The sequence below is a fragment of the Alligator sinensis genome, unplaced genomic scaffold (genome assembly GCF_000455745.1).
Source record: "Alligator sinensis unplaced genomic scaffold, ASM45574v1 scaffold390_1, whole genome shotgun sequence".
Lineage (NCBI taxonomy): Eukaryota > Metazoa > Chordata > Crocodylia > Alligatoridae > Alligator > Alligator sinensis.
In genome coordinates this window covers 431143-445074 of record NW_005842890.1, presented here as the reverse complement: position 1 = coordinate 445074, position 13932 = coordinate 431143, and the positions used below count along the sequence as shown (strand labels likewise).

Genomic DNA, 13932 nt, shown 5'->3' with positions numbered 1-13932 from the left:
CTGGAGAGGGTCCAGAGAAGGGCCACTCGTATGGTTAAGGGCTTGCAGGCCAAGCCCTATGAGGAGAGACTGGGGCACCTGGACTTCTTCAGCCTCCGCAAGAGAAGGTTGAGAGGCAACCTTGTGGCTGCCTATAAATTCATCATGGGGGCACAGAAGGGAATTGGTGAGGTTCTACTCACCAAGGCACCCCTGGGGGTCACAAGAAATAATGGCCATAAGTTAGCAGAGAACAGATTTAGACTGGACATTAGGAAGAACTTCTTCACAGTTAGAGTGGCCAAAATCTGGAATGGACTCCCAAGGGAGGTGGTGCTCTCCCCTACCCTGGGGGTCTTCAAGAGGAGGTTAGATAGGCATCTGGCTGGGGTCATCTGAACCCAGCACTCTTCCCTGCTCATGCAGGGGGTCAGACTCGATGATCTATTGAGGTCCCTTCCGGCCCTAACATCTATGAATCTATGAACTTCCAAGCAGGGACGCAGAGAATCAACAAGAAAGTGAGAGCCTTCCCAGTAAAAGGGTGGCTGGGAGTAGCTAGGACAGCTGAAAGCCATAAGCAGGTGAGAGCTACGTGGTAGCAGATGGCTAGGGTGGGTGAATAAAGAAATATAGCCAGCACCAGTTGTACTCAGGTTTAAAAAAAATGGTTCTTAGAAAGGTTTAAAAGTGGGTATTTTAAATGTTATTTACATTTTTTTTAAATGGTTTCTTCTTTTAAAAATTACAATGTAATCCTTTTTCTTTTTAAAATACACTCTTTAAATATTACATCTGTAATTATAAAAAACTCTGTAATAAGTTTAGCTCTTAATAATCTACTGACAGAATTTAAATTAAAAATATTATGCAGTTCAAAACTGCTACTGATGTTCTAAAGCAGGTCAGCAGCAGATGGGAGGCACTGGGCACCCAGAATAAGAGTTTGTTGAATGGCCAAACCAGCTTTGACAGCAGTCGCCTCTTCTGCAGATGCAGAGAATATTTTCTTTGCATCAAGATATTCACCTAGTTTCAATTTAATGACAAGTTCAGTCTAAGTTAAGAGACTGGGTGTTGGAAAAAGCAAGAAAGTCTGTTTTATAATTCAAATGAATTTAAAAAGTGTTAGATGATAAAGTCTACTAGTTCTAAAATTGAGGGTCACAGTCGCAAGAAATAGTTCAATTTTACTAGTTATAGATAATACTTTTTCTGTTTATTAAATTAGTTAGGGCTTAAAGCTAAATAATATTTTGGTATGCTTGTTTCTCCATAAATACCCAGCACATTTCAAGGAGTTTTAACTACTAAAAAGTTTTAAAATGCTGTGTGTGTGAAATTTTAACTAAATTCTGATTTCAATGCAAATGTAGCCTGACACTAATCAGAAACAAAAAAAAATCATAAGTACCTATTAAATGAATACATAATTCTCCACTTCTTAACACCATACAAATATAAAAATTAAGAGCCTGACAAATACATATAAAGATGTATAATTGTGCATGGATACAGTACATCCTCCTTAAAGTACATCTGTAGTACGAGATGTATTGTGTACAAAAGTGGCTGAATTTTGCTATGGCCTGCAGATGCAAATCTGCAAAGAAACCCAGGTCAAAGACATCATGCCTGGGTTATGAGCGTGAGTGACAGTGGATAGTGGTACTACTATTTTGGCAATACCAAAAGCAGGTATGGGAGCTGAGATGATCACGTGCAGGTTTCTGACACACTGAGCTGTTGAATGGACAGGGGTCAGAAGGCTGGCCAAGGTTTCTGTTTGGACAGGAGATGAGAACTCAAAGGAGCTCCGTAGGGAGCCCTGTGGGGCCCCCACCATGGTCTGGAATGGGGATGAAGGGAACTCACTAAATGAACAGCTAAGAGAGTGAGGAGGAGAACCACAGGAGAGTGGATTCACAGATGCAAAAAGAGGGGAAGAACTGTAGAGCACAGTCAGTGGTGTCCAAAGGCAGAGGACGGCTTAAGGAGGATGGGCCTAGAGCTCCAGGCAACAAGAGAGACCAATAGGAAGGACAAATATTGAGAAGCACAGACTGGAAAGTGAGGAGAAAGGTGCTGGCAGCACAGCACTGCAGAGAGCAATACCTGACAGCAAATTCAGGGAGTCTGGAGAGGGGCCAAGAGCCTGAGCAGAAGTGGGGCCAGACCAGGACTTTTTTTAAGGCCAAATTAACTGAGGCAAACCTTGACTCAGCATGATGAACTGAGCTACAACTCACAAAAGCTTGTGTTATATATCTACATTGGTTAGTCTATAAGGTACAAAGTTACCCTGGCTTCTTATAGAAAAAGGGCCACTGGATTGTCACTTCCTTGCTTTACGGCACAGTACAGCTCACCCACTCCAAGCCTCCTGAAAGCATGCAATCAAGATATTTCTCACCATTGGCTTGAATTCTCAAGCCACCTCTTCTACACAGGTGGCAAGGGTGAGCATCACCAATCATACCACAGATGGTATCATGCAATGACCACTGCAACCACCAGATGTCACTAGTAACCAGTTCTTTACTCTGCACAGTACCAGTCACCTTTGCCCAGCTCTAGCAGGCAAACTAGTAGAGCTGCCAACACAGAAGGCATGTGGGGCTGTTCAGTGGAGAGAAAATGACTTACCAACTCTTTAGTAAGTGATAGGAAAGAGATGATAAAAACATTTCCATCAGATGGATATTTCAGCAGAGAATTAAACCATATCCAGCCCTGGTACGAAGCTGCACACTCCCTGTGGGGCAGGCACAGCCCTGCCCTACCCTGCCCAGTCCAGTGCAGTGGCCTTGGCATTGGGACCATGAAGCAAAAGCTGAGGATGTGAGAATGATGAAACACCTCTGGCTACCCCATGTTCCTCTGAAGAGGTTTGACTCTGCTACTCACAGCCAGGAGTCATTCAGCACAAAGCACTGTCCTACAACACCCCAACTCTTTGCCCTTGCACATATGGTCACTGGAGGAGGAACTGGGTTTATCCACTGGTAAATGCCAGGTTTCCCCCAGCAACACATCCCTGTGCCTGTCATACCAGGAGGGGACACCTCTAATGCAGAACTTTATTTTCCTGCAAGGCACTGCCCTTTCTTTCTGTCCCTTCCAGTCTGCCAATCCTGGATGTGTAAGCAGCTCAGATGCCAACTTCTACAAACAACCTTGCAGATCTTCCCAGCTGATCCATCTTCACAACTGTTAGGCAGGCACAGGTCAATAGGTAGTTTTTCAGTCATAAATCAAACAATTCAGTTTGCTGTTCAAGGAGTACTTGCAAAATGAAAAACAAGAGGAGAAAATCCTTTGAGCCCCCCTCATACAAAAGCGAACAGCAATTTCCAACCCCTCTCCAGACTAGCTAGCAAAGTAGAGAAATGTCACATGGTATGGGACTTCCCAAAGCCTTGTGAAAAACCTAAGCTCTGAAGGAATGTGTGCACTGAGGTGGCCCAAGAAGCAGCTTGTCACTTACAACTATTCAGTCCAGCTTCTTACTTAAGGACCATTTGCACAATGGGAGTAAATGTTGTTACACCCACCGGCACTCTGCAAAACATTGGGTTCTGTTATGATCCCCATTTTCAGAGTGGTCTCAGGGACACAACACTGGGATAGTCTGAGGGGTGCTTCATTCTTCACTCTGATATCCTCAGCTCTTGCTCCCTGTTCCCAGTGAAGAACCTACCCTGCCTTGCACAGTTGCGATTCAGCCCACCCCCTGCTAGGCTCTGAGCTCAGCCAGGGCTGGATACAGTTTTTGCCCCCCATGCTTTTCTCATCCATGTATGTGGCAGACATATCTCCACAGGTTACTATTTAAAACTTTAATCTTTGATTAAGGAATCTGGAAATTAGCAACAGACTTCAGTCCATGCAGGAAACATAGACTCCCCTCTACATCCTTAGGCAGCAGCACAACCAAGCATTATCACCAACTCCCATCTACCCTAGCCAGTCCCACATATCACCAGGAAAACTAAGATCACAGGTCCAAAGCCCACAGGTACAGAAGGGGGAGAAGGAAAAGCCAGGAATGACATCCAGAGCAGAAGCCAGAAAGCATGGTATGTTGCCAAGTCATCACTATCTGACATCGGTGCCTGGAGCTGGACCTGCAAATGAGATACTGCACCAGCCAGAAAGGAGGCAGGTTACCTGTTCCACTGGAAGAGGTCTGGGTGAGATCAGTGCTGCTGTCACTGGAAGGAGACGTTTGCTGTGGGGCCTGGTGCACCTGGATGGCTTGGACTGGAACCTGTTGAGCCATAGCACCACCTAGAAGGGAAAGGAACCTGTTAATCCATGTTCACACCATGATTTATGGAGCACATGAAGCCTGAGGTCCGAGCCACCTCAGTGCTAGCTAGGGAGTACAGAAGCCCTCAGCCCCATCTCTGGCACAGTTCAGATCCCATTTTCACTCCAGACTGTGGGGTTTGGGGTACATTTGTGGAAGGAAGCACCCCAGTACCACATACACAGTGCAAGAAATGGCAGAGGCCAGGCCCAAAGCTCCATCTAGCACTTCACAGGACCATCACCATCCCTCCTGAGCTTCTCATGACACCCTACTCCCACCTACTCTAGGATTTGGAGTCTTCTGCTCTACAAAGCTACATAGATTTGGGCAGGGTTTGAGTCACATGGATATGGGTCACAACAAGCGTAAGGTCTGACCAAAACAGAGCCCATCCAGCCCAGGGTCCTATTTCTAGCACTGGCCAGGGGCAGCTGCCCCAAAGGAGTGATCAAACACTGAAGTTCAATTAGCCTGTCCACAGGGGATGTGTCCTCCTAGCCCTGCCAACTGGTGATGAGCTCACACCTTGAAAGACTCGCATCTCTCTCTGCGTGCACAAGACCCAATATGAGAGATATGCAGCTTGCAAAGCCAAGTACTCAGAAGTTGGGAAATGCCAGACTCGCAAATATCCATGCATACTTAAATCCAAACCCTGGTGTGCAAGCATTTTGAGATTCCCTAGCTTCACTGTTCTACAGGCAACCCTATACCATCAGTAACCACATGTCATTAAAGACCCTATTGCAAATGTTAGAAAATGCACTGTAAAGTCAAACATGCAACCTTAACATCCTTTTAAAGTCGGTTTCCAGGTATTTTCCCATGACTTTAGAAAAGCAAAACACAAAAAGCCAAGCACCACTGGGTGGAACCACAATGTATACATTAAACTTCTTCCTTCCCTGGGTCATCAACACCATGAGAAGCTTTAAATTGACAGCAGAGAGCACCCCCATCTGAGCTAATGGAATAACTAGCAGCAGCAATCTCTGTCCCATGTCAGGGATGAGGTACACAATTTGCAAAGGAGTTCATAGGCTTTTTGCTAGACAGAAGAATGCTGGGACTCCTGGGTACTGCTTGAAAAGGAAATATTCTCTAGTACAGTAATTGTCCACCAGAGTTTAATGAGTGCCTTGAGTCTAACAAGGTTGAGAACCAGTGGTTGGAGACTCTTCTGACTCATGCCCTCCATAGCTGCCCACTTCTCTGATTGTTCCTGATTCTCTCCCTTTAACCCACACTGTTTCAGTCAGAATGCTTTTACCATTTCTTTTCTGGTGTGGGCACCAGCAAGGGTAGAACTAAAAGCACAGGAGACAAAGCCTCTGCTCTCAGTTTGGGTGTCTGTATGATGGGGCCCCCAACCCCTGTGAAAAACAAGTGCAATGGAAGTCTTGCTTAGCTCTGGTAGCCATAGGCTGGAACATATTCAGAGCAGACAACATTTCTGGAAGGTTTTGTGGCTACCACCAGCTTTTAACAAATGTCTACTAAACACATGCAAATGGCATTTTCCAGCAGATGGCAACTCAACAAGATCTGGATGGGACTGAAAAACACCCGTCTCGGGTGCTGCATGTCAAGTACCTGTCCCAAAGCAATGACAGGCCATGACTTTTTACAGAAATAATTGTCAACTCCTTCACTGCACAAGCCAAAGAACATTCCCCACTGCCTCCCACAGTAACCACCATAGGAGGACAGAGTGGGTCACATGAGCAGTCACCCTAATTTGGCTTAGATGTCCAGTGACAGATGACTGTAAGTGACCTGGTGGCTGATGACCCTGACTACTGAAGAGAGGTCACTTATTTTCATGCTTGAATGTTACCAACCCTAGCACTTAACCAGCCACTAATCCCATTTCTGCCTTTGGTAGATTAAAGAACCCTTAAGTATCAGTATCCAATTTAAAATGAGGCAGACCTTCCGTATCTCAGAGTCCAGAGAAGAGCCACGCGCATGATCAGAGGTCAGGGAAGCAGACCCTACGATGACAGGCTGAGAGCCCTGGGCTCTTTAGCCTGGAAAAGCACAGGCTCAGGGGTGATCTGATGGCCACCTACAAGTTTATCAGGGGTGACCACCAGTATCTGGGGGAACGTTTGTTCACCAGAGCACCCCAAGGGATGACGAGGTCAAATGGTCAAACTACTTCAAGACCGTTTCAGGCTGGACATAAGGAAGAATTTCTTTACTGTCCGAGCCCCCAAGGTCTGGAACAGCCTGCCACCGGAGGTGGTTCAAGCGCCTTCATTGAACACCTTCAAGATGAAACTGGATGCTTATCTTGCTGGGATCCTATGACCCCAGCTGACTTCCTGCCCTTTGGGCAGGGGGCTGGACTCGATGATCTTCCGAGGTCCCTTCCAGCCCTAATGTCTATGAAATCCTGCAGAGCTCTTGGTTGGGGATAATGTGAATTAAGCAATACTCCCTTCTCCCTGTATTCTTCCTCCACCTCTGCAACACAATCTTATTATCAGCTTCCCTGCAAGCAGCATCCTTTTGACTGGAACTGTGTCATGCCTGTGCCCTACGGTTCTCCTCAGAGCTTTTCCAGAGTTCAATCCCCACATTAAGCACAAATAGGCACAAGGCATTATCTCCCCCTCCAGAGCTGCTGGGTCTCCAACAACCAAGGCCATGGCAAGGACTGGGGAGAGGTCAGCAACTTGTCAAGCTCCTGTCAGGCTGCAGGAGAAATTGCTGAGGTGGCCAGGCACCCTACCTCCCAATCAAGCTCCTCAGCTGTTTGAGCCCCTAAAGGCCCCTCCTTCCATTCAGCCCAACTCAGCCTCTAATCAGCAGCTTTCTGGGCAACATATCAGTCTATTGCAGTATGTCCACCCACCCACTCCTCTCCATTCAAATCCCCGTTCAGAACTCACCCACACCATGGCACCCAGCCCTAGGGTCCAGAGCGCAGTGGCCTAACATGACCAACTGAAGGAGCTCCTACGAGCGAAAGAGGAAACTACGTGGAGACACAATACCACTGGGGACCCCCTCTGTGCCCAGGCCTGGCTTCAGCCTGGGGCAAATCAGCATGCATCTGTGCTCTGGGTTATGACCAAAGTTGGTAGGATCCAGCGATACTGGATCAGCAATACTGAACCTAGTATCATTGTCCAGTGTTGACCCCATCCCTGTCTAGGACACAGCTCGCCTGCCTACCAGTCTCAGCCCCCAGATAGTGGGCGAGCATTGCCCACCACAGCACCTCGCCCAAACTCCTCTGTACTTAGGGTCCTGCCTGGCCTGACTCAGCAACCCTGCACAGGCCACTGGCCTCCCCCCAGACACCTACACACCCCACCTCAAGCAAGTGGAGAAGTGAGCGCTGACCTGTCAGAGACACGATCTGCCCTCCGGCTGTGGCAGGGAATCGGAAGACTGTCTGCTGTGCCTGCTGCAGCTGTCCAGCTGTACCTGCGACTGCCTGGCCCTGTGAGTGTGGCTGTAACTGAGTGAGAGGAATGGTGGGGGTCCCCGGAGGGAGCGGAGCACCTGCCAAAAGGAGGGAGAAAGAAAGGCTTCAGCCAAATCAGCTTTTTACTTCCTCCAACCCCAAGCCTGTGCTGAGCTTCCTCCAAGTCTGAGTCAGTACCCAGTCTGAGGAAGGGAGCAGGAAGGTGCTGCCATTGATGTGGGCTAACAGATGCTCCAAATGCAGTTCAGATCCCTGTGATCTCCACCAATAGGGACCCCATGAAGGCAGTAAACCAGCACAACTCCATCCCCAGAGGTCATGGGCCCAGCAGCAGAGCCAGCTGGCAGAGCAGAGGTCAAGCCAGAACTGCTGAGTTAATTCAGTTGGGGGCTCCCCCTCACTGTTTTGAAAGTACTGGGGCAAAGGAGCTAAGCACACTTCACCCTCAATTAGAAATGGCTAGCCCTGACATGCACCCTGATCCTCTCTGCACCTGTTCCCAAACAACAACAGAGGTGACACTCCTGACACTGAGGCATCTGCAGAAAGACCCAAAGACCCCTGGTTCTCTAGAGGCTACTAACCTGACATGAGGGTGAAGCTGGTGGGTATCTGCATTAGCCCTCCGGAGGTCACTGCACTGGTTCCAGTGGTTTTCAGGACTGTCCCATTGGCACTGGTGACGGCATTAGGGCTGACACTGGCAGAGACTGGTGCTAGGTAGTTGGTGATTGGGAATGAGGGGCCACTGCTGACCTGCATGGAGGTGGAGGTGGTGGGCGCAGTCTGGATGGTTGATGTTGTCCCAGGCAAGTTGGTAACTGTGAATGCAGGTTTCAGTGCATCCTGGAAAAGAAGGGCAGGTGAGGAAAACCATCCAGGCCTCAGGAGTACCTCTGTGACCTACCCTTCCCAATCCCCACCCAAAACCAAGCCAGGCCTGGAGATGCATCTGTGACCTACTTGCCCCAACTAAGCCAGGCCTAAAGTCCCATCCACATACTCAATACCTACTCTTACCAAGCTGGACCTTAGGACCCATCAGTCCTCCCTCATCATCACCCTGCTCCTGCCTGAATCAAACCAATATCATCCCAACAAGGTGGGAAGACAACAAAGAAGGCTGGCATGCAGCCCAAAGTCAGCATATGGCAGGAGTTCCTCACTTTTACTACCCCAATCCTAACGTGTAGCAGTCAGGAAACAAGCTGAGGCACTAACCAAGAAAAAGGGCCAAGGGGCTGGCAGGGAGGGTAGGAAAGGGACATACTGAATGGGAAGGAGTAAAGCTGCTTCCCCACATAAACATCAGCTCAACCTGGCACTTGGGTGACTCACGGCCTGCAAGAGCACCTACTGCCCTCCACAAGCTCTCCCTGCCCCTGCCCAGCTCCCTGAACATGTGGAACGTGCCCTGGTTTGCTTCTCCCCAGCTCTGCCCCTTCCCTAAGACCCAGGACTCACAGGCTGCCTCCTAGGCAAGGCATGAACAGAGCCAGATCCAGCATCTGTGATACTTCTCCTAAGGGAGAGCAGGAGCCTAGCACTGCAACAGGGCATCAGGTACAGCACAGGCCACCCCAGAGGACAGGTTGCTAAGAAGCACTTAAGTCCACCATGGGACAGAAGGAACAGGAGTTACCATAAGCTCACTCACACTGCACAACACCTTCTGGCAGCTTAGGAGGGAACAGGCGCAGACAACTTCACTGCTTTGAGCTACCATAAGACTGGGAAGGCAAGCACCAGTTTGACTAGCCCACTGGCACAGTCTCTTCTGCCCAGCAGCATACAGAGCACCCACACCGAGGCTAAGTGAGAGGCATCAGCCATTCATAGGTGTTTCCCTCTAGTTCCCAGCCACTGCTTGCACTAGTCAGGCCAGATCTTTGGCAATTCCCAGTTGCTTCATTAATACCATACCCCTCTACACCACACACAACTGTCCTCAGCACTGGTGCTTAAAGCTAGGCTCTACCTGGAGGATGAAGGAAAGAGGCATGGCTTATGGCCTCAGAAAACACTGGTACCATAGCTACTAAGCCTGTGAGAATAGGGAATTATTCGATTACGATTCAGCTGTTTCGGAGGTCAGTGATTCAACTCTGATTCGGCCAAATCAAATGGGGACAGTGATTCGAATCTCAGAGATTCAGATCAGCCGGGGAGAAGCAGGCACACTGGGTGGCTTCAGGTTCTCCTGCGCCTCCTCTGACTGTGCCTGCCTCTCCCTGGGCAGGGGGAGCCACAGGAGAAGCCCCCATGGCTACCTGACCAACCCCAGCCTCCTGGCACTAAAAAAGCCCAGCACTCACCAGCTGCAGCAGTGGCAATCAGGGCCTCTGAGGGCTTGTGGCAGAGCCATCCCTTCCCCCCCCCCAGCACAGGGCAGTGAGGGGCAATGGGGATCACCCTGCCTTGCCTGGCACGCACGGGTGCAGCGCAGCTTGGCAGCGTGCTGTGCACTGTCTGGGATCTGGGGTCACTGGGGCTGAGCAGTGCCAAGCTCTGGCTGAGTGCTGGAGCTGCCCCAGCTCCCAGATAGCACAGTGCCCTGCCAAGCCATGCTGCACCCATACCATGGGGCAGCTGCTGCACGGCTGCCAGGCATGGTGATCCCTGCTGGCCCCCAACTGCCCCGTGGGGCTCTACCACAAGCCCTCAGAGGCCCTGGTCGCCGCTGCCAGAGCCAGCGAGTGCGGAGCTGCCCCAACAGCAGGAGCCACAGAGAAGCCCCGATGGCTGCCCTGCCCAGCCCCAGCCTGGCCCAGCCAGTGCCGGAGGCGCAATGAAGGAGCAGCTCACTCCAAGTGGCAACAGGGCATAGCCCCAACACTACCACACTCACATCAGTGCTGGGAGCGGGGACTCTACCCTGCTGCCACTTGCCAGCTGATGCAGAGGGGCATGGGATGCAGATGTGGCAGCCATTATAACCTACCTGACATCCAACTCCCCAGGTACCTCTCCACTATTTAACTGCTACATGCATCCCCCTTCTCCCCCCGCACCTAGCCCATCTCTCACCCACTGACGCCTCAGTTTACATCTTCAATGACTGCCTATCTTGTATGCATAACAGCCTCTGGCTTCTTTACTTTACTTTTCATTCCATCCAGGAGGAGCACACACCAACTGCAGAAACTTCCTCAGCCTGACAAAGGGTTTTTAAACCTGAAAGTTTGCTTAAAATATTTTTTCCAACTATTTAAGTTGGTCTAATAAAAGATATCAGATTCACCCAAAGAACCTTGTCTGCCTATGCCGTTCAACCAACACGGCTACAACCTACACCCACGTAAAAAACGTAACATTACACTAATGCACAGTAGAATAATCTACTGCACATTAAGTGTCACTAAAAAAAAAAAAAAAAAGCATGAAATGTGCTACTGTGCATTAGCGCAGCTTAATGCACATTAATTTAGTACCTCCCATGGAGGCACCCAGTGTGAACTAAATTAATGCAGTGTTATAATGCAGAGGCAGAGGCACCCCCAGCCTAGACATACTGATGTGAACCCACTAAGTACTCCAGCAGCTGCACCTTCTCCACAAACCATGGCTTTTCCCAGGATTCATGAGATTTATCACACCAAGGGAACAAATCCAGCAAGGAGGCACACTAGCATGACTTATGATGCCCAGAAAGGAACAACTCCCTAACCTGGAGCAGAGGGAGGCCCAATATCAGGGCCAACTAGAGGGCCAATAACCAGTGAGGGGCAAGCATATACATGACTTAGAGCAGCAGTTCCCAACCTTGGGGTCATGCCCCCATTTGGTGTCATAATCAAAATGGGGTCATGGAGCCTGTTGGGGGAGGGGGAGCAGATGCAGGCTACCCATTGCGAGCTTAGGGCTCCCCGCCCTGCTGCCATCCGCCCAGGGCCTCCACGGCCCCACACCGGTTATACTGCCATGGCAAAAAGTATCCCCTGCTCACCCAGCAGCAGTGCAGGGAACAACTCCACGCCACTGCTGCTGGGCAACCAGGGGGTACCTTGCCACAGCAGCCTGGCTGGCATGGGGCTCTCAGTGGTGGTACCAAGCCTCCCTGCCCTTCCACAATGAGTCCCGCCCACTGGGCCCTGGAGGCAAGAGTGGGGCAGCAGGGCAGGGAGCCCCAAGTGGGCAGCCCACATCTGCACCCCCATGATGGCCATGCCACTCACAGGGACAGGGAAGCCAGGCTCCGCGCCCCCTTCTGGCTGCAGCAACCGCCGCCTCCTGTGGGCAGCAGGTGGGGCTCGGCCGCAGTGGGTCCCAAATGAAGGACACCAGCAAGGGTGGAGGGCTATGGAAGGGGAGTGGAGTGAAGGACACCAGCAAGTTCAGGGACCTGTGGGTTGGGAGTGACGGGTACCAGGGAGAGTGGTGAGTCAGGGGCCATGAAGAAGAACTGGGGTCATGCTGAGGAAAAAGCTGGGAAGCACTGACCTAGACAGAGCACAGAATGCCTTATTCAGATCCCAGAGGAGCATGAGACAACCCCAAAGAGCAACTAGTAACTCAGGGGCAGCAGAGGAACACCAGGAAAATAGTAGCACCGAGGCTAGCCAGAACATAATTAGGGAAAGGAATCCAGGTGTGCTGACTGGGGTCAGTTTGGCTCAGCCCCCAGGCTCAGATGGAACCACCTCAGGCAGAAACAGAGCCTCTCCACCTTGGTCAGCAATATCCTCATTCTGCCTTCAGAATGCTAGTGTGCCTCAGTTTGCTCAGAAAGCTGTGAATGAAAGGACACACACAAGACTTGCCCCATTTTGCCACCAATGGAGGCATTTTGGTGTGGTGATGGGCAGAACAGTGAGCACTACCCAGGCCAACCCTCTCCAGCCTGTGGTCCACCTCCAGGCCCAGCTTCACTGGCGGCACAGAGCCCCTGAAAGGAAAGCGTTAAACAGCTTGTGTTTTCAGCACTCTGCCACCCCCTTCCCCACCCCACCCCCAGCCCTGCAGATTGGCAAACCCATTTCTCCCACGTGCTACTCCTTGTTCCCAGCCTGTCATGCTGCCAAAAATAAGGAATTCACAGCTCAACTAACATCTAAAAAAGGGAAGGCAGCCCATTTTGGACAGGGACAACCAATCCTGAGCACCCTGCTGTGCCTTGAGCACAGGGAGAGGAGGGCTGTGTACAGAGCCCCACCAGCCCTGGAACAGAGATTCCCTGCAGTCAGAATTAGAACGAGCATGTGATAATGGAGCAGTCAGGAAAATTAACTTTCCATTATCTCAGCTGCAGTCTCCTGTCCCCACAAGCAAGTGGAAGGGATGGTGCAGAGGAACAGTACTCAAGGAAAGTCATCAACCCTCTCCCCATGCCAGGATGACAACTGGACCTCTCCCCACAGCAAGAGTCAGGCTGCCCCTACACTCTGTTTTCATGATGCTTCCAGGTGACCAGCCAGTGTTTTGTTTTTTTTTAAATCAGCTAGATTGTAGAGCAGCCCATATCTGCAAATAGCACTACAAATGAAAAGGTACCACTGGCATCATGCCTGGGGAGGCCCACTGCTACCACCCCCTCACAGGTGGTGGTAAGTCATCATAGTGAACTCTCTCAAGCAATCTCAGGGATCACTGCAGGAATATAGGAGAGAGGCTGGGCTGTCCCTGGCTGAAGGTTCTCAGCCTCTCCGGGGCTGCCCTGGGTGATAATAATAGAAGGAAGCCTTCCTTTGCTATGGGCTGACCCTAGCTCAAAAGGCTCACGAGTTCCTGAGCTTTAAATCTACCTTCTCCATTCTCAGGCATCCTACCTCCCTGACCAATATTGCTCAGCCCTGAGAGTAGGGAGCCCTGCATAGGGACTTCAGAGCCTCAAAGCACCAAATAGCATGGTGAGAGAATAGCCCACTAGTCTGGGGGAAGGTAGAGAGTTTGTTCAGGGTATACAAGAAGGAACAAGGACTAGTCTATGCCCTCAGGCTTAGCCAGAGAAGGTAAACTATCTAATCTAGAGTGTACCAAGGTTCCAGTTGACCTAACAGGGAGTTGGTAAACTGGCTTTGTCTTTCAGAGAGAGCTTGCTTTCCTCAGTGGTGTGCTCAATGGACTGACAGATGTTCTTTGAACTAACAGGGCCAGAGAACTGGGTACTGGAGATCTGATGTCCTGCCCTCTGGCACCAAGCTTGCCCTGCTGTGGCTAGAGCCCTGTCTAAGATACCTGGGCAGAGTGAGGGGCAGGAGGC

The 13932-nt window shown here is 50.3% G+C and overlaps 1 protein-coding gene across 3 annotated transcripts in view; it reads right to left on the bottom strand.

The window, feature by feature from the left end:
* SRF (serum response factor) overlaps positions 1-13932 on the bottom strand; it is a 44915-nt gene that overhangs the window by 9188 nt on the left and 21795 nt on the right. For all 3 annotated transcript variants that reach the window (XM_014525821.1, XM_006035923.2, XM_025192100.1), the window contains exons 3-5: positions 8318-8579; positions 7649-7810; positions 4150-4269 (exon numbers count right to left, since the gene is read on the bottom strand). In XM_014525821.1, the coding sequence (XP_014381307.1) occupies positions 4150-4269; positions 7649-7810; positions 8318-8579 (544 nt within the window). The remainder of the gene's footprint in view (positions 1-4149; positions 4270-7648; positions 7811-8317; positions 8580-13932) is intronic.